Source organism: Hippopotamus amphibius, chromosome 13 (assembly GCF_030028045.1).
Source record: "Hippopotamus amphibius kiboko isolate mHipAmp2 chromosome 13, mHipAmp2.hap2, whole genome shotgun sequence".
Taxonomy (NCBI): Eukaryota; Metazoa; Chordata; class Mammalia; order Artiodactyla; family Hippopotamidae; genus Hippopotamus; species Hippopotamus amphibius.
In genome coordinates, this window is record NC_080198.1 from 74,789,472 (window position 1) to 74,811,215 (window position 21,744).

At 38.9% G+C, this 21,744-nt stretch overlaps 1 protein-coding gene across 1 annotated transcript in view; it reads right to left on the reverse strand.

Moving 5' to 3' along the window:
* Positions 1-1,727: 1,727 nt before the first annotated feature.
* LOC130834924 (cGMP-specific 3',5'-cyclic phosphodiesterase-like) overlaps positions 1,728-21,744 on the reverse strand; it is a 39,906-nt gene continuing 19,889 nt past the window's right edge. Inside the window, exons 3-5 of the mRNA XM_057706002.1 lie at positions 20,323-20,443; positions 19,219-19,322; positions 1,728-1,875 (exon numbers count right to left, since the gene is read on the reverse strand). Of these exons, the coding sequence (XP_057561985.1) occupies positions 20,405-20,443 (39 nt within the window). The 3' untranslated portion in view covers positions 1,728-1,875; positions 19,219-19,322; positions 20,323-20,404. The remainder of the gene's footprint in view (positions 1,876-19,218; positions 19,323-20,322; positions 20,444-21,744) is intronic.

A 21,744-nucleotide genomic window follows, 5' to 3' on the forward strand; every position in this document is an offset into this window, starting at 1 on the left:
CAGTATGAAAAAGAAAGGACAAAAACCTCAAAACAATTTTCACTGAATATTAACATCCCACACAACTGGAGAAATATAATTTCTTTGTGAAGAAATAAACATTTTAATCCCCCTTATTATTACATACAAGCTAAAATTTACTTATTCTGACCAACTACATAGGTAGCAATCAGCTGTTTATTCCATTTGTGTTGATTTCTGTAGCATCAGTCTAAAGATGAGTGAGTTTTCACCTGAAGTCTGAAGGTGAGCTGAGGTAAAAGGAAACTTCATTCAGTCCCTCCACCCCTTCTTACGGCAAGTGGAAAAACTGGGTGCTAAACTCAGATTATTAATTGGAACAGACTGATTCAGGGCATAACACGGTCCTCCATCTAAAAAGATGAGGCACGACAGGGAAGAAGTACGTTTGTTATCACAGACGGCTATTTCTTTTTTGTTGTTTCTTTCTGGAATAAAAAAAAACAATTTTTCTTTCATATTAATAATGATCATGACTATACCTAAATGTGTTATGGGAATGATCTTGTAGGTAGTTTTCTAAAAATTGTGGAGAAAATTTGTGCAAGGTTGGTGGCACTCAGTCCTGCTAGTTATTGCAATGGAAGAATTGTGTTCCCCCCGCTCCCTGCCAACACCTTCACACCCTGACGCCCTCACTGCCAACACGACTATATTTGGAGATGGAGCTTTTGGGGTGTAATTAAGGCTTATGAGGTCATGAGTCTAAGATGCTAATCCAGTAGGATGGATGGGCTTGTTAGAGGAGGGAGAGAGCTTTCTTCCACTCCCCCCACATCCATGCACTGAGGAAATGCCATGTGAACATACAGTGAGAGGACAGCCATCTGCAAGCCAGGAAGAGAGCTCTCATTAGAACTTCCCTACGCTGGTGCCTGATCTTGGACCTCCAGCCTCCAGAACTATCAGAAAATAAGTTTCTGTTGTTTACGCCACCAAGTCTATGGTATTCGTTGCATTTGTATTCAGAGTTGAGAGCAAAGTGCACCCAGTTGGTTCTGTCTCCAACATGTATTCCAGATCTGTCTGGCCTCATCTTTCATTTTCACTGTCAACCCCACGATGGAGCCTTTGTTACTGTTCATCAGGACTGTTGCCTCCTCTAACTAGTCTCCCTGCTTCCACTCTTGCTTACCCAAAAATCCATCATCTTCCAATAGTTAGAACATTCTGCTAAAAATATACACTAGATATGGCTCCTATCCTAGTTAAACACCCTTCAGCATAGTATTTCAACCCCTTCCAGGCCTGTGGAGACCCTCTGTGACCTGACTACCATATCACATCTAATGTCACGCCCCCTGCTTTAGGCTCCAGTCACACTGGCCTTCCCTGAACTCCTCCCTCCAGGGGACTGAGCTGCACCCACTTGGGCCTAGACGCCTAGGAGACTCATGTACCTTGGCTGGGGATGGTGGCTGCTGCTCACCCCGCAGGTCCAGTTTAGAGGCTGCCGCCTTGAGAGGTTCTCCTGCACAACCCCTCTCTAAGATGGTCTCATCTTCTACACGGTACCCTATCTCCCTTGTATCAGAAGCACTCATCACAATCTTTAATTTCCCCCTCTTATTTTTATCATCTGTCTGCAAGCCCCGGGCAAGAGAGACACTGTCATATTTTCCTACAATAAGGGTTAGCGAATGTGCAATTTTATGATCCCCGGGAGAGCATGTCATGTATACGCACTTGGTATTAGATATAAGCAACAAATCGCTGTATAAGAAGAGGTGCTGCTTCTGCCTCCTCCAGCCTCTTTTGAGTTCTACGGGGCTGTGGATCAGCAGGGTATGATTGGCTCCCTCAGAGGATGTAGTATTTTGGCTGTGGGTGTCCACCTCAACGGAAGGGCTTCTCCTGCAAAACACAAACACCATAGAACAGCTAGTCGCTGGTCAGATATGTGATGGAGTTTATGTTAAATGTCAAGCTCGACACATCTCTAAAAATTAGACTCAATCTCCCAAACAGGGCTTCATAGCTCAAACTCAGGAGTCAGTAAGTTATAGAAAGTTACTGAAAGAAATGAGGTCACCTAGGGAGTTGATATGGACAGAGAACAGTTTCAGGAACAAAACCCTGGGGCATGTGGACTCTTAAAGGTGGGGAAAAGAAGAAAGCAGCAAAGCTGCTCAGGAACTGTTAGGAAGAGGAGAACCAAGAGGCCAAAGGTAGAGAGTATGACAAGAAGGTAAAAACCACCACCACCACCAAACCAACAACAACCACCCAAAATAGGACAATGTGTGGCCTCATATAGATAAAATAAAAGGATATGGAGATTTGCAAAGAAGTAATTACAATTCAGTTTCACGTGAACATAAAAATTTACATAACTGAGGATTCTGGAAGATTGACCCCAATCTTATCTAAGTATTCAAATTTGGGGGAAAATTCTCAAAGATCAGCAAATAATGCTGGAAACATCAAAAAGTTTCTAAGTATGGTAGTGCTTAGCTATTATTTGGTTGAGCTATGACTACGCTCTAACATAACTCTCAGGTCATGATAGGTAAAACAACTAAGTTGAACAGAAAATACTCTTTGATAAATAGAACAGACATTTTCATAGATCTACAGAAAGTTCTCCCCCGTGGAGCCAAAAAAGTGTCTCCTACTCCCCACTCCACCCCAGGAATGTAAAGCTGCTCACTTGTGTTCAGCAGCACTGAATCCTATGAACACCAGTAGCTTTTCATGAAACCAGTGCTGAAGTTAAAAATTAGTTCATATGTCTTTGAGGAAATAAAACAAAACACTTCCTGTGACCACCATCTGTTTTGATGATCAAAAATAGTATATTAAAAGACTACCTGAGGCGGCGAAACCTTGAATGACCACCAAAAAGCTCAAAGTGCTCTCTGATTGATGCGAACATCGTTTTTTCTCCAATTCTTGGCACTGAAACCAGAGTATGTCTACAGCACTTGGCAGAGTACTGTGGACAAATCCACGAAAGCTCAGGATTCCGTAGTAGTCAAGATCACTGGCCATTATGATGTCAGAGTTTTGAGGCTTATGCTATAACTGAGAAACGCCATACTGGTTTTGCTGACTTTGCTTCCACCTTTTCATATTTTAAAATTACTCTTTTTATTTTGAAATAACTGTAGATTCCCATGTAGCTATAGGAAATCATACAGAGTCTATAACCTTTTCCTCAGTTTCTCCCAATGGTAACATGTCTCTAAGCTATAATACAATATCATAACTAGGATATTAACATTGAAACAGTCAAGATACAGCACATTTCCATCACCTCAGCAATCCTTTAAATTACCCTTCTACAGCTATGTAGACTTCCCTCCAACTTTTACCACCTCTTTAATCCCTGGCAACCACTAATCTTTCTCCATTTCTTTAATTTTTGCCATTTTCAAGAATGTTATACCAATGGGATCATACAGTATGTCACATTTTGGGATTTGCTCTTGTCCACTCAGCATAACTGGAGATTCATCCAGATTGTTGCAGGTATAATAGTTCGTTTCTTTGTAACTCTTGGTAGTAGTCCAGGATAATGATGTATCACAGTTTGCTTAACCAACTGGGTTGTCTTCAGTTTTGGCCTGTTACAAATAAAGCCGCAATAAAAACTTGTGTACACATTTTTGTGTCAACATAGGTTTCCCTTTCTCTAGGCTAAATGCCCAGGAGTGCAAATGTCTGGTTGTATGGTAGTTGTACCTTTTGTTTTTAAAGAAACGGTCAAATCATTTTCCAGAGTGGCTGTACCATTTCACATTCTCACCAGTACTGTATGTGTTTGTTTCCCCAAATCCACACAAACATTTGGTGGTGTCATTTTTTTTTTTTTTATTATTATTTTATTTTATTTTTTTTGGGGGTACACCAGGTTCAATCAACTGTTTTTATACACATATCCCCATATTCCCTCCCCTCCTTGACGCCCCCCCCTCGATTCCCCCCCACCCTCCCTGCCCCAGTCCTCTAAGGCATCTTCCATCCTCGAGTTGGACTCCCTTTGTTATACAACAACTTCCCACTGACTATTTTACAGTTGGTAGTATATATATGTCTGTACTACTCTCCCGCTTCTTCTCAGTTTCCCCTTCACCCCCCGCCCCCTCCCATACCTCGAGATCTCCAGTCCATTCCCTGTATCTGCTTCCCTGTTCTTGTCACTGAGTTCATCAGTCATTTTTTATTTTAGGCATTCTGATAGCTGGGTAGCTCCATCTCATTGTGGATTTAATTTGCATTTCCCTAATAGTTAATGACACTGAACATCTTTTCATGGGCTTATTTGCCATCTGTATATCTTCTTCAGTTTTACGAACCTACGGTAATCTGCTAAAAACATTTCCTGTAAGGACACCTTTCTCTTTCCACTAGAAAACTGACCATTGTGCAGTTGAGGAGGCTGCTGCACAGATAGTTTAGGTACCATGAACCCAAGCAGCCACAGTGTAACGGAAGGATTCAAATCCCGCTGACTCTGGAGGTCACACAGCCTCTGGGCAGTGAGGCCCCTAATCTTTTCTCACAGGGATGGTCTCTTTGCTCTGATAACAGTGAAGGACTGAAATTTGATTATGTAAGAAAGTTTGTGGTTTCCCTGGCAGGCTCCTGTAATAGTTATCTGAATACATATCTTTTATTCCCCACTAGACTCTAAGGACCTCAAGGAATGAGTCTATTTTTTGATGTATCATTAAATTCTCACAGGCATTGGCACATTGGAGGAATTCAAAACATTTTATTGAGTAAATCAATGATATAGCTTTCTGCCCTGGATGAAGGAAAAAAAGAGAGAATCTAAAAGTCTCTCTTCCTTTTACTTCATTCATTTAACAGAGAGTATTTGAACCCGTACTGAAGGAAAGGCACTTGGTTAGGTCTGGGCAGCAGGGAGCAAAAGGGACTCTGGCCCAGCTCTCTCACAAAACCTAGATTTAAATGGGGGAGACAGAAATTAAACAGAATCTCACCAATAACTCTTATGTCAGACTCTGGTAGGTACTACAAAGAAAAATTAAAGAGTGAGATGAGCAATTACAAGACGGACCAGACACCTGACTTTGTGGAGAGGGCAGGCAAGGAAGGCTTCTTTGAACAGCTCCTGTGAAATGAGCTTTACAAGATAATTTGGGGGACTTCCCTGGTGGTCCAGTGGGTAAGACTCTGTGCTCCCAATGAAGAGGGCCCAGGTTCGATCCCTGGTCAGGGAACTATATCCCACATGCATACCACAACTAAGACTCCACATGCCACAACTAAAGATCCCACATGCCACAACTAAGACCCGGCATAGCCAAAATAAATAATAGATTTTTTAAAAAGATAATTTGGAATTAATTAGGAGGGTGGAGAGGAAAGGAGAGAGGTAAAGGGGTTTGGAGGGAAGGAGCGGAAAGAGAGAGAGGGAAAGAGGGAGAAGAAGAGAAGAGAAGAGAAAAATGTGTGTTGGGAGAGGATGTTTCATATTTCTTGCTGAAGGGATAGAATCTGAATATATGAAATTTCAGAGACGTGAAAGAGTTTGGTAGATTGGAGACACTAACAGAAGGTACGGGAAGGTGAAGTAAGTCAGGAAAGGTGGGTGGAGGCCAGAAGCACGGGTCTTTTTAGTCCTTTGTGACTTTGTTAAGGTCTTCACTCTTAAAATGAACTAGCATAGAAGCGGCATATAGACAGTGGCCTCCAGAGACTATTCAGCACTTTTAAAGGGACAGTGCTGGTCTGGACATGCTTGACTGTGATTAGAACCGTGGAGGCTCATTGGGCAACACTTTCTGGCCTCTCATCAAGCATTTGGCAGAATCTATTTAAGGCAAGAAATGTAGGCAGACATATCTCTGCACCTTCCCCAGTTCCCAAATTGTCTCCATTCTCTGCCTCTCCCTTTTGGAGAGGTTAGGGGCCAGGAAGACGTCTCCCCTTCTAGAATCTAGTCACTGGTAATCAGTTCTGATATTCGTCGAGGAGCTTTTTAGGCTGTCCTCTCCCAGAAATGTTGAGTTACCAGATCCAGAAAACCTGTATTTATAAAAAGTGTTTTGCGTGATCCTTACATAGGACCAGGACTGTGATTGTTTTTTTAGGCATCAGTTGAGGAAGAAGTATTCTTACACCATCTTCCCTTTCTAGTGAAGCAAAAGAGAGAACACTTCTCAGAAAGATCAAGGAAGGGTTCCTTAGTCATGTAATAGTAATCTTTAAATGTAATAGCTAAAGCTGAATTTCTTCCAAAATACCATTGTTAGTTCTTTTAATTTTATGAAAGAATTCTAAATGGAAAAACAGTGACATGTGTTTTCTTTTTTTTTTTTAACTTTATTTAATTTTTTTATTGGGCTATAGTTGCCTTACAATGTTGTATTAGTTTCTGCTGTACAATGAAGTGGATCAGCTATATGTATACATATATCCCCTCCCTCTTGGATCTCCCTACACCCACACCCCCAATCCCACCCATCTAGGTCATTACAGAGCACCGAGCTGAGCTCCCTGTGCTATACAGCAGGTTCCCACCAGCTATCTATTTTACACATGGTAGTGTATATATGTCAATCATAATCTCCCAATTTGTCCCACCCTCTCCATCTCCCTCCGTGTCCACATGTCCATTCTCTGTGTCTGCGACAAGGCGCGTTTTCATTTATTTCATTGAACACTGAACTTTTGCCCTAAGTATCAAATAGAAGAGGTGATCCTATGACAATAGTACCAACATTTAAACACGTTGCAAAGACGAGACTATTCTGTTTTTCCCTTTAGATTTTTAACTCTTTGATTAAATGTCTGTATTGGAAAACAGATTGGGTATTGTCAAGAGCATGAGTTCTGGAATCCAGTTACCTAGTTTTGAATCCTTCCTTGTTCTTTACCATGTGGAAAGACTAGGAAAATCGGTGTGCAATGTCCTTATTTGTAAAATAGAGATGATGATAAAAGTACATCATGAAAATTAAGTGAGATTATACTTCAGAAAACTTACTGTGGTACCTAACACAGTAATCCCTCAGTTAATGTTAGTCATACTTTTAGGAGACTGAAACTTTGTATTCAAAGATAGCAAGCAGCATGGTGGATATTCTTCCAAGACAAAGACAGGGAGCTAGAACAGCTACCAATGTTGACTGACTGACTACAAGTTGCCAAGCTCTTTGCCATGCAGTTTATGTACATCATCTCATTTCTTTGCAGCAGATTTGTGAGGTGAGAATCATTATTTCTAGTTTTAGAGATGGAGAAACTGAGGCTCAGAAAGGTTAAGTAACTGAGAACCATATACCAAACAGTTTAGAGTCACGTTTGTCTCATTTCAAAGTCAAAATGTTTGCACAACTGAACAATGTTTCCCCTCTGGAGGAGGGAAGAAAATATATTTAAGCCACATCAGGTTTAGGTTGGCTCCCAAATTATTTAATTGGAATGTATCTAAGTGTTTTCATTAACTGTCAGCATTTGCATTTGGTGCCCATACCCTACTCTGTCCTCCTTAAAATGGCTGGTTGTGGAACCCTTGGCTGGCAGCATGGACTAGCTCTCAGACAGGAAGTTTATATCAGCTCTCAAGGTGGATCGTCGACTCCTGTTACTTTAAGGAGCCAGACCTTGGGCTTCGGGCAGGCTGGGAGTAGCAGTCAGGACTGTGAAAGTGCTCTGATGATTCACCTCCTGATGTCTGGTTGTCCACGTCTCTGTGACACAGACCAGGCTGTGAATGGTGGCTAAACCTTTCCCCTGCCTCCTCAGCCTACTCGCCATTCTGGGTCACTGTCTCTGTGAGTAATTTCTCTCCTGATTCTGGCACTCTGGACCGTCTACTACCTACTAATTGATTTTTACCTCCGCAGAAAGGGGAAAGAGAGGGATGCCCAGGCCTTGGCAGTGAGTACTTGTTCCACTACCCTTTTCTGCCCCCTGCTGACCATACCTGGGAATTATGTTTAACCCCCAGGCCCTTGGTCCAAGCCAGATTCCTAATAGAGTGAGTGAATCCTGGCACACACAAAAAAACTAAGTAAATAAAGTAAGTGATATTTTCATGCATTATTTTTAAAAGGCAAATTTCAAAAAAATACTTTAAAATATATTTCAAATTTCAAAAAAAATACATGATTAACAAAATATCTCAATGTATCCTTAAAGAATACAGTCATCCCTCAGTATCTGTGGGGGATTAGTTCCAGGATTCCTTGTGGATACTACAATCCACGGATGTTTGAGTCTGTTATATAAAATGGCATAGTATTTGCATATAACCTGTGCACATCCTTCTGTATGCTTTACATCATCTACAGAGTACTTATAATAGTTAATACAATGTAAATTCTAGGTACATAGTTGCCAGTGTGCAGCAAATTTAAGTATTGCTTTCTGGAAATTTCTAGAATTTTTTTGGAATATTTTGGACCTTAAGTTGGTTGAATCCGTGGAACTTATGGATGCATAGGGCTGACTGTACCATCTTATATGTACATAGACCCTACCATCCATCTTTTCACTCAAGGGACAGGTCTGATAGCAGAGTTGAAAATCATGCTAACAGTATTGATCAGTCTTTTTCATCATGCATGTGTATGAGAAAAAAACCCCAGAAAGTGTAGTAGAAACCAGCAGCAAAAATGATAGGGTCCAAGTGGAACCGATATAACAGTTGACTCCTGAAGAAAACAGTTAAGAGAACTGAAGAAAAAATTGATAAAAAAAAAAAAAAAACACCCCAAACCCTAACATCTTCAGAGTCAAGAAGCCAAAGGATAGGTGGCTGGGAAATGAGAATAATCAAAGAAGAAAGATTTCTTGGAAATTAAAGGTATCCTTGGCTAAATGAATAATTTAGTAGGAAGTCTTGAAGATTGGGTTTAAGGAATCCCATTTGAGCTTGACACTTGGAACATTCATCTTTCCATTTTAATGATATAGATTACCTTTTTTTCCTCAATAGGTAGAGCTATTCAGTCTTTCAAGAAGGAGTAATTTAATAATCAGAATAATGTAAATGCTATTTCAGTTTGTAGAATCAACATATAAACAAAACTTGGAAGACAATAGTAGCTATAAAAGAGAATCTAATATTAATAACATTGATAATGTATAAAAATGGAAGTCTGACTTTTAAGGCAGCAGAGAGATGTGGAAGGTAATATCAGACAGATTTTTCTCACGTTATCTAGTAATGAATCAGATATACTATCTAAAATTGATGTAACGAAATATGGGGTTTAAGCATGTTCTTTAAAATTATAGATAACCACCAGAAGAACCAAAGCACTATAACTGGAAAAACTTAGTAATGGATAAGGAAATATGAACTAAGTTTATTGTCTTTCAATAGATACTATCTAAAGTTGATGAATGAGAAGTGGAGGAATTAGCATAAGTTTCAGAGGTATGGTAATAACCAGCAACAGAATAAAAGATGTTTAAAAATAGGGAGTAAGGGGTGGTGGGATGAATTGGGACTTTGGGATTGACATATATACACTACTAAGTATAAAACAGATAACTAATGAAAACCTACTGTATAGTATAGGGAACTCTACTCAGTGCTCTGTGGTGACCTAAGTGGAAAGGAAATCCAAAAAAGAGGGGATATGTGTATACATATAGCTGATTCACTTGGCTCTACAGCAGAAACTAACACAACATTGTAAAGCAACTATACTCCAATAAAAATTAATTAAAAAAGTAGGAAGCTGGGTTAGAAATGGGCCGTGGGAGAACGAGGTCAGGTAGAGAACTTACATTTTTTTAGTACCACTCTGTACTGTTTTATTTTTTTTTAACTTGTGCATGTATTAATTTTACAGGTTAAAGTAAAAAGTGAAAACACACACACACAAAAAACAAACAAACAAAAAAAATTCTCCAGCTGCAGCTCTTGGCACCATTTTCCTCCACAGCTGCAGTCTCTCTCCTTACACTGATGGTCAGATCCTACTGAGACAGGAATGCGTAAGAACAGAAAAGTTTCTACCCTGAAGTTTAGGTGTAAGTATTTTTTGTTTGTCTGTGCTTGTGCTCTGTCTTTTCAGTGGCCCAACCTTTTGGAACACTAACTTTTGACTACTTACATCTGTGATATCTAGAATCTCCTTAAAGTTTTGCTAAACTTTGGTATCCTCCTGTTACTTTTTCTTCTTTTTTTTGTTTTTTCAATCAAGGTAAAATTGGTATATAACATTTATACAAATTTCAGGTATGCAACATTATAAATCAATATTTGTATACACTACAAAATAATCAGCACTGTACGTCTAGCTACCATCCATCACCATACAATTGCTCTCCTTCACTCCACCCTTCCTCCAGCCCTCTTCCTTCTGGTAAACACCAATCTGTTCTCTGAATCTGTGAGTTTGCTTTTGTTTTGTTTGTTTTGGTTTTTATATTGCACATAAAAGAGAAATTATATGGTATTTGTCTTTCTTCTGACTTATTTCACTTAGCATAATGCCCTCAAGGTCCATCCATGTTGTCGCAAATGGCAAGATTTCCTTCTTTTATGGCTACACAGTATTCTGTTGTGTCTATATACACTGCATCTTCTTTATCCATTCACCCATCCTTGGACGTTTGGGTTGTTTCCATATCTTGGCTGTTGTAATAATGCTGCAGTAAACATAGGGGTGCATATATCTTTTCAAATTAGTGTTTTTGTTTTCTTCAGGTAAATACCCAGAAGTAGAACTGCTGGGTCATTTAGAAGTTCTAGTAAATTTTTGAGGCGTTTCCATACTGTTTTCCACAGTGGCTGAACCAGTTTACATTCCTACCAACAGTGCACAAGAGTAATCCTGACTCACTGGCCTCTGTTGTGATCCTGGTGTTTTTTTGTTTGTTTCTGTTTTTTGTTCTTTAATACTTATTTGGCCTGCTCCAGGTCATAGGTGCAGCATGCGAACGTAGTTATGGCATGCAGACGTCTTAGCTGCAGCACGCAAGTGGGACCAAGTTCCCCCGTCAGGCACTGAACCCCAGCCCCCTGCATTGGGAGTGCAGAGTCGTACCCACTGGACCACCAGGGAAGTCCTGATCCTAGTGTTTTAATTTTTTTTTTTTTAATTTTGACTCTAGTTACCTACTGCCCACCTGGGTCCAACTCAGCCTGCCTAGGTAGGAAGGAAACGTTTATGGAAAAGTGACGACAATTACTAGTATCAGAGTAAATAAAACAGTGTACATTATTAAGTTAAAACATAGTGCGAAGGAAGTAGGGTGATGGTCTCTACTCTATTCCTCACGTTTTCATGGAGAATAGTGTACTTCACCCCTACAGAGAACACACTTGGAAGGATCTGGGAGTAGAGGTTTTCTCTAGACCACAGTCTTGCATGAGACAATAGACAGGAGGAAATGAAGAAACCAGAATATCTAAATAAGAAGGCAATAATGTCTCGCATGTCACTCTCTGAGAGAAAGTAGGCAACACATACGGGGGGAATCCCCACAAGCATCTCCCAAACAAAACAAAACAAAACAAGAAGAAACACAGAAATACATATATTATACACGTAGAAATACAACTGTTGGGCAGTTTCTGGTCAGTACACACAGATGCCCAGGCTGTGGACTCAACACTGGTGCAGCTGGCTGGCCTGCCATGGGACTGAAACCAGGTGTTCTCAGGTTCTCACTGTCTCCCACACAGCTACCACTAAGTGACCTGCCATGCTCTTTGGCTGAGAATAGCAACATCGAACGACATTCCACCATTCATTTAATTTGGGGATCATAATTTTGTTTGTGATAACTTCTGCAGTGGAGCTGCAGTTTCCTTTGTGGCTACTGACCCCTTGGAGAGTAAAACTAACCAGAGATTTGAATTTAAAGAGGCTGAAGAAGCTACATACCTATGAAAGACAGCTTGGGACACAGCTGCAGATGTGGGAACCCAGACAAGTAAGTAAGACCCTCTGGCTGAGACGGAGCCAGTCGTATAAAATTGGGAATGAAGGCATTTGGACTTTAATTTCTGTGGGCTTTTATTTGCAAGGGGATTTAGTTTTGAGGACGTTGAATAATAAGAGTTTCCTGTTGTTCAAATTTGGGACATGTTTATGTTGTTGATCCAGTCTTTGTATTCATTTCATAAAATCTGGTGGATCTATTCTGGACAACATGACAGGAGATAATTACTGATAAGAATAGAATAGGGAGTGAATTTTGAGCTTAGGGTGCCGCATGGAATCCTGGCTGACTCATGTTGCTAGAGTCTTTTGTGGGCAAAAGGTGAAATGCCCATCAGCAGTTCCAGAGGGGATCGTTGTGTAGAAAGGAGCAGAGTGTACGATGGTGAGAGCACAGCAGCACTGTGAGCAGCTGCCTGCCCTGCTGAGAGGACGGCAGCCCTGGCTGACTTCTAACTCGCTTAAGAACAATGGCTTATGACATCCTTTCCCAGCCTTCCTTCATATACGCGCTGCTTTGGGATTTTTATTTATTTGCGCATCACCCATGCTAATACTGATACATTTTTAAAAATATTATGTGTACTTTAAAATTCTTTAGCTCACGATATGTTAAAATATATATTTTTCTGAATACAGATTAAAATGCATAATTACTAAAATAAAAAAAAAAAATGCCTGTCACCATCACCCTGCTACCTGAAATCAACTGACATAATGCCAGTGGGACACACACTGTAATATGCTACAAGATGAGAAACCTGGCAGAGAAGGGGAGGGATGCGTGTTGCTTCACTCTTCAGGTTTCTGTTCTAATCCTGATGATGGAAAGTGGTACTGGATAAATATTTGGGGCCCCTCTCTACACCTTCTCTCTCACACCTTCCCAGGCAACAAAGAAGAACTCAGTTTCTAAGACTTGCAGGAGCTCAGGTACAGCGTTTTCTAATTCTGCCCTTGGTGTTCAGGGAGCAGTACTAAGACCACAGGCTGTAGCCTAAGTGTCCCACTTCCCCACCTAGAAGGAACCAGGCTGAACAGGTGTAAAGCACCGAATTGGTATTTGGCACGCAGTAGATGCTCATTACCTATAAATTTCTTTTCTTAGATCTGGAAGCTTTGAACTGTTTTCTACAGAGCTGTATTGACTATTATGATTGAGTACAGTGATCCAAGAACTGTATTTTAGAAATGAAATATTTTGCATATCACTGACTCAATCTTTAAAACCACTAACTTCTGCACTTAGTGAGACTGCCATTCAAATAGAAATCATATCCATGTCTAGGCATCCACTCAATATGTCCATATCTAGATAGTTTTTAAAGACGTTTTGAGATCTTTCCCTTGCATAGAAAGAGTATGGTTTGCCTCCTTATGCTCAGCGGCCTTTTCCAGCACAGATAAAATTCCAAGATAATAAAGATTTTGATCTCATGCAAGTTCCTTGGTGCAAACAGGCTTGCATAGCAAAATGATGCAGATAAACGTGGATGAAAACGGACTTTACACAAATAAATGAAACTATATTATGTTTCTCTAGTATGAAAATAGATCAAATGGCAGGAGGACAAAAATAGGTGAAGTGGTAACATAAACTGACTTGTGAAATCAGAGGGTCAACTCTGACATTTTTCTCTCTAGGCCTTTTCTAATAGTTTTGTTGCTAGGGCTACAGTGTTTTTGCCAGATTGGAACAGGATTGTCAACTCTAATGGAGATTAAGTAGCTTTCCCAGCTAGATTTTTTTTTTTTAATAAGCGTAGGTTAATACTGCTGGCTTTCAAAGCCACATTCAAGAACGGAAAGATCACTGAAGATCTGTTTTTAGAAACTATAACTCATAAAATTTGAAGTTTAGCAGACAGGTTCTATTTCATAGTTATTCCAACACAAACCTTTATCATGGTTACATTGAACAAAATAACTTTACAATTTCATACACTGAATAGAAAAAGAATGAGAAACTATTATTTACAAGTTAAGCAAAAAAATTAATTCCCCAAGGAGTAACTGAGATGGTTAAATGAACAATTCTTCTGATTAGTTGGAAAACTGTTTCACAGATGCTTGAAAATTCATACTTGATTTATTCTGTAAACAGTATAGATAAGGTATAGGATAAAGTCCTCTGTGTTTTGGTTCTTTCCATTCATTGGTCAAAGTCATCTGAGGAAAGCATAAATACAAACTCACCAATGAAACTTAAAGCCCAGTAAAGAAAAAGTAATTTGTTCAGGACACTCAATTGCTCAAAGGATGTAGAAGGTAAGAACCATTAAGAAAAGGCGGAAGAAGAATTGCTTTTGATGTGCTTGTTGTGGAGTCAAATGAGCTTCCTTGGCTGTGGTCAAAAGAGACCATCTAAACTTTAAAAAACATGGTGCCGTTTGCATGCACACTGACTCTGCAATTCTGTTTGTGCACTAAAGCATGAGAATTAAATGAAATAGTTCATGTGAAGTGCCTAGCAAAAGACAGATGCTGTGTTTCCCCCCCGATATCTTTATATTTTTGTAGACAGAAATACCAGTGTTAACTTCCAGTAAGAAAAGCTGAATATTGTAGTCTTTAGAGTCAGAGGAAATTCACTTTAAGGATCCCAACATTAGTGACACCTGGTGGAAAATACAGGTATTACAATATGGCATTGTAGCTATTCTGATCTTTCACAGATAAAATTAAGGTAAATTTCACAGATGAAGCAATTAAATGGTAACAGAAGGTAATGTCTATGTCTTTATGCTATTTGGAATCTCTGTATGCATCATGTGCTAAAGAACCTCCCTTCCCAAGTTTTCAGATCATAATTCACTGTGGGGTGTCCTGAGGAGTACCTTAAAGAAATAGCCAGTTGTGTTTCACAGAATACAGGATTGAGATAAGACAGAGAGCTGTCCCATTTGAGGTACCATGGATGGAAAAAACAAATGATGCTGTTTTAAATGTGAGCCTTGAATATCATAGAATCAATTGCTCTGAACCAGGGAGGGGTTTGAATATTTGTAAACAAAACAGCAAACAGATCTATTACAGGGTCAGCAAACTACAACCCATGGACCAAATATAGCCCGCCATCTGGTTTTTGTTATTGGACCACAGCCATGCTCATTCATTTACCTGTTGTCTAAGGCTGCTTTCAAGTTACAACTGAATCCCTCGAGTGGGTGCAAGAGACCATATGGCTGCAAAGCCTAAACTAGTATCTGACCCTTTACGGAAAAAGTTCGCCAACCCCTGGTCTATTAGATCCTGTCATGGGATTGTCATACCTCTCCCCCCATCTCCTTGGGAGGAGTACACTTCCCTTCCCCACTGACGTTTGGCTTAGCCATAAGACGTGCCTTGGCCAGTGGAATGTGGAGAAGTGTCAGTGTGCAAGTTCTGAACCGAAGCTTCGAGAATTCTGGCTAGTCACTGCCCCTTCAGTGGTAGAACAAGACACATGACCTGCAGGCTTAGCTGAGAATGAGATAAACACCCCAGCTGACCTGCAGACTTGAGGAAAAAATGCTTATTGTTGCTAATGGTATGGTTGTTTGCTCTACAACAAAAGCCAATTGATACATGAGATTGTTAAACCTATGTGTAAAAATTCCCACAGGCTTGGCTTCTCTGTCGGATTGATGGTACTGGGAGAAGGATCCTGAAGACCAGGTATGGTTCAGTCCCTTCTGGGGCTCTATTTCAGAACTTGATGGGCTCCCCTGGAACCTGGTTTCATTCCTCTACCTCCTTGGTAAGCAAAACTGAGTCAGAGCCCAGGCAGCTCTAGAGGCCCACCAGACTCTTGGGATCTTAGCTTCTCTATATTTAACACGGTGTGGAAGTCAGTCACAATTCTTTCATCTGTTGGTTTAAGTACCTCCCTCCCAGGGTGTGCCTCACGGTATAGAAAGAGGGTGGAACAAGTCCAGTTGGAACCTTAGACCAAAGCTTTCCCAATCTAGTTTAATCACTAAAGCTTATAGCTTGGCTCCCACTCAACTCAAATATGTGTAATTCTGAATTGACATATAATCTATAAGAGGTAAGAGAGATCATGACTAGCTCCTCAGAATTCTCACAAGAGTAAATATTAACATGCAAATGGTGTGGTAAGTCTAATTTAACCATGTTAAGGATGTTGGCCGAGATGAAATGATCAAGGTATTTTAAAATGCAATTTCCCAGAATTCTTAGTCTTACATCTCAACTTGTTAAAATGGAAATAAAGCTTTTCATTGTCACTTTTTTTTAAACCATCAACCTGAGTCATTTGGATAGATCACTGAGTAACACTAGTGACCCATTTATTACATAAAGATATACAGATCGCACAAATTTGTCACTGAAAATCCCTGGGGCTGCCCTAGTCCTCTGGTTTTCAGCCTTCCCTTTGATTCTTTACGTAGCTAATATTATTCCATTAAATTTTTCAGCACCAATTTTTGCTGTTTTCAAAAAAAGAAGAGCCTAGCTGATGCAGACCTGATACTATAGCGTAACCTGTGGGCAACAGATTGTATGGCAGAAGCTTGTTATTGAGAATTTCAAATCCAGAGCATTAATTTTTGGACATAACTCTTAAAGGAGAAGTAACATAATAAATCACAAATGAAAAGTACTAATATTAAAGGTCACTTAATTTGTCAAAAATACCCATGATAGAAATTTAAGCGTCATCAGTAATATACAATGGTGAGCTTTTTTGGGGGCGGGGAGGGGAAGAACCACATCATTATTCCCACTGTCTAACAGAGGGCGCATTCGGCGTTCCCTGAAGCAGTCATTGCTTTCTATAAAAACGTTCAAGCGTATTTCCTAAAAACAGGACCATGATTTTCAACACTCTCCATATTTTTACTCAAGTTCTATTTCTGCTTTCCTTCTCAATGCATATTTCAAATGTTAACAGATTATGAACAGCTCAAGAATTCAAATGTTGACTCTTGACCATCCCTAAATCAACATTATTTCCGAGTAACTACTTTCTTATTTAGGAAGACTTGTGGGTGAACCTGTTAGATAGCTTCAACAACACTTTAGAGACTGGCTTTTGCAACAGCATTCATGATACCCATCATCAAAAACGGGCACCTATTTGTCCAGCAGCTCTAAGAGATGGAAGAATATAAGACATTGCCCTTTATTCTTAACAAGCACACTGTTGGATCAGAGAGAAGATTATCCAGGTGAAACAACAAAGACAATACATAATGAAGTAAACTGTTTGGTTACTTCATAGTCCTCTGCTGTGTATTTTCCTCTCCTTCATAAGATCTCAAGCTTCAGTACTGTAATAAATACTACAGTACTACACGATCTGTGGTTGGTTGAATCCATGGGTATGGGGTAACCATGGATGTGGAGGGCTGGCTATAAGTTATACTGGGATTTTCAACTGCTTGGAGGGTCAGTGAGCCAATCCCTGCCCTGTTCAAGGGTCAACTGTATATGGAACATTAGACTGGCAGTAGGCTAAGAGTACAGAAAGGTTCTACAACTCAACATTTGCTAAACTGAATTAATTCCAAAGGACATTTATCATTTCATAAAAAGAACATTTATTTTAAATGTACTGTTGAGATGAAGGGGGTACAATAAAAGCTTGTCCATTAAAGTGAAAGTACCTCAAGACTTACTCAACTTTGAATTCTTAGGCTAACCATAGTAGGCACAAGAAATAATATGCTGCACTGAATCCATTATAACTATTTAACTGTATCAACACCACACCAATATAAGAATATTTTAAGACAAATTTAGAACATACACATTTAACTTTATTTCATCATTGTCCTTTAAAGCTTGATTTTATAAAACATAAAAAGACATTCTGAAAAGTTCAGTATCACAGGAATTTGAATAGCAGGACTATCCATGGCTTCATAGATTCGAGTTATATAAATTAAAATCAAATAATTGGAAAACTTTTCAATATGGAAACTATACAAATAAATGGCAAAGGGACCTAACAGGATCAATATTTCATTACTTATGGACTATCATTAGTTCCTTTCAAGATCTAAACACATGTTCTCAATAGTCATATTTCTTTTGCTCTATTTTATATTTAGATATTTCTGTATACTCTGAGTCAAGGTGCTTGACCAAAAGGTCTGATTTAGAAAGACATTTAGCTGTATTGCAAAAGTTTTTCCATCTACAGTTACCATCGTCAAAGGAACTGACATTACAATGCTGATGTAATCTGCTAGTTCCCTTTGGAACAGTGTGCAATAACTTACGTCAACCCTATGGAAAGTGAAACAGGTACCAAGGAATGGAACGATTATGCACAGATTCAGTAAAGCATAATGTTAAGTTTTCCCCATCTAAAAATTAACCAGTGAAATAAAACACATCAACTACAGTTGATTTGGTTTCAGGAAAACCACATTTGAGAATACAAGTACATTATACTGTCTTTATCTCATCCTCAGTCGTTGACAGGAATTTTGTAGGCTACCATGCTATTTACTTTGTGAATTGTAGTAGTAAATGAACGAAGACGAACTTCCTCAGAATTGGTAATGAACTGTGGTCCCGACTCTTCCCATTTTTCAGGTTCAACCAAATCGTTGTCTGTATAAATCAGGAGATCAAATGAACCTAAATTGCAGATAAAATCATTGAACTACATTATTTTTTCAAAAGTAAAACTGCCTGCCCTATCTCCCTCACATTTTGAACCACTCATAGTGTTAGAAAAGTAGTTTAGCCTGGTCTGTAATAACTAGTTAATTGCTTTTCCTCAATGGAAATTTACTGTAGTACAGAAAATATTGCACTCCTTTCACTTTATCTTATGAAAAATTCAAGTTTTTTTCTTTTCTTTAAAGAGGAAACCCGTTAAAGATATTTGTAGAAAGTATATAATCAGTAACATGGGATAACATGAATATAACCTACAGGAGAACTGACATCTTGGTTCTGTGATTGCAGTATCCTAGTGCCTAGAACAGAGTCTGGCACATAATCGGTATTCAGGACACATGTGATGTTTGAAGGAGTAAGGAAGGTAGACAAGTAAGACACAATTATAGCTGTAGTCTTAAATATATATCAATACATAAAAATGTATAAGAAATTAAGGAAGGAATTACATTAAAACATTCAAGGGTGAGTACTGTGGAATACTTTAATTCCTTTCTTTTCAGCATTTCCAAATTTTACAGAATGCATATAACATTACTTTTCCTTTATAATGCTTCCTTATTTTTATTACATGATATTGATAACTAAGAAAAAATTTAATAAAATGGTAATTCTTAAAATAGTAGCTTAGTCTTTTCCCCAACAAATTTAAGTCAATGTGAAGTTGTATAATACTTACAAGAAACTTCCAACAGTGGCAGAAATGTCACTGTAGCTGTGATCTGTCTGATCACTGAACGGATTTCATCTTGGATAGCTTTCTGAGACTTTTCTCTGGGTGCACTATCAAAGAGATCAAATCAGTTTAAGTTTTAATGACTTACTGAAAACATCTGTAAGGTTATTTATCTGATTTAATGACTCCAAAATCAAAGAAGTAATACATTAAAAAGGAGTGTTTTTAAAAAATGAGTGTGTCATTAGGACCCATACCACAGTAGACATACTATGTATTTTTATTATTTCATTTATCCTTCTAATCATTTTTTTAGGGTTGGTCTTAGTATCAGGTCATTCTGTATCAGATGACCAGAAAATTTGCCAAGTGCTTCAAGTTAGGAAAGCTTCAGCACCTCTTAAAAAATAAAAATAACAGTGGTATCTAAAATGTTTAACGGATACAGTCATTTTGGCATTTTTAGTAATGCCTAAATGTCTAATTCCCTATTGTCTAAAATAAGATATTAAATTGTATATCAAATTATTTTTATAAGCTAAACATTTCCTAAAATAGACCAAAGGCTTCAGAAGCAAACTACATTTCATTATGAGAAATGGTTCTGAATTTACAGGTAAGTATGCCTAGGACAATGCTAGACATCAGCATATAACAATGCGCATTTCCCATTCCCCTGGTCTGGAAACTTCAGGGTTTATGAAGTGTTTTAGGAAATCTGTGGCATTAAGTGCAATGCAACAGAGTTGCATCTTAAGCTGGGAGAGTCTAGGATAATCCCTTATGGTTAAAAGCAGTTTTAAACAATTCATTAAATGGGCCACCTAGTACATCATGTGTAGTTTTGCATATACCACCATAAATACTACAATCTGAAATTCACCAATTTAGACTAAAGGCAATTATGTTAAAAGTACTAGAAGTTAATGACATGCTAAAGTCATAAGCACAATTCTTTTCCACAGGAGACTGAAGATCAAATTAAACACTGTAGAAAAAACTATACCTTATATGAAACTTGTTCAATATCATTAGAACTCATTTAGTAAAGACAACAAGTTTTAGAACAAGCATATTAAGGTGGAAATAATTTAAATTCCTACTTACCTGTCATCTTTTGCAGTCTTGTCACACTCAATATCAAACTGCCATCTTTCAAGGACCTCCCCACTTTCAATATTTGAGATGACTACCACCAATTTCTGAACTGAACACTTGTATAACCATTCTGTAATACATAACAAAGCATCTTTTTTGGTTCACGGAAATACAAAGCAATTATTTTCTTAGGTCCTACTTCCGATCCTCAGCAAATTTCTACCACTGCTATTATGGATCTCCTCCAAATTATACAGAAAACTTGCCCCATCAATAACCTAGCTCCTGTTTTCAAATTCTCAGTAAGCAAGACCACTGGCTGAAAGTGAGGATGGGGATGCAGCACTGAGATTTGAGGAGAGAGGAGAAAGGAACAGATAGCAAAACATACCCCCCAAAAAAGAGCTAATGGTTTTGATCCCCACAAACCAATTCTCTCTGTAGCATGTTTTACTTTAGGGAATATCACAATTCTACCCCATTAAATCTATCTAAAAAACCTAGAAAGTATTCTAGATTCTTCCTTCTACTTAACCCTCCATCAAATCAATCCCTCAATCGCCCAAACAGAAGTGTAAGGAATCCACCCCTAGTCTGGATTATGCAAAAGCCTCCTTACCAGCTTCCCTGCTTCCAGACCCAGGGTTTTCCCTGCATATGAACAAATATGGAAATCAAAATCTATCATGTCAAATCATGTGGCTCTGGGTTAGAGATTAAACAAAGAAAACTGTTCATCCTTAACACTCTGGCCACACAGATCTTTAAATGACAGCAAATGTTTCCTGGCTTAAAAAAAAAAAAAAAAAATCCAGCACCTCTTTTGCATGGCAACTTGCCGACTCTTCACAATCCCGCCTCAGCTTGCCTGCATGGCCTCGCCTCCAGTTTACACCCAAGCAAACACTGTGCCGAAATACTAGACACATTCCCTCCAATCCTGATCCACGAGGGAGGCGAAAAACAATGGTGCAGAGAGATAATAAGGATATACCAGTGAGCATTTTCCATAGGTATTAAGAAGCAAAGTACTTAAGCTACACACAAACAGTGACCTCACGAAGACCTGCATTTGTGACATAATATTTTAGAAGACTTTTAATACCCCAATCATTTGTCGCAGCTCAAACAGCAGGGATCTTCCTCTTCTCCTCCTCAGTTCTCCTCTTGTAATTCTACTTGCTCTTTTCCCTTTGATTCAAGCCAACCCGGCAGGGCACACACTCCAACTTACCACCTTATTTTAAATCCAGTCTATGCTGTCTCTGGTAGCTGATGTTATTTTTAGAACATGAAAGGTTGAGAAAACACTATTTTTTAAGATCTTTTTAATTGAAGAATGGTTGGTTTATAATGTTTCAGGTGTACAGCAGAGTGACTCAGTTTTTACACACACACACACACACACACACACACACACGTATAGTCTTT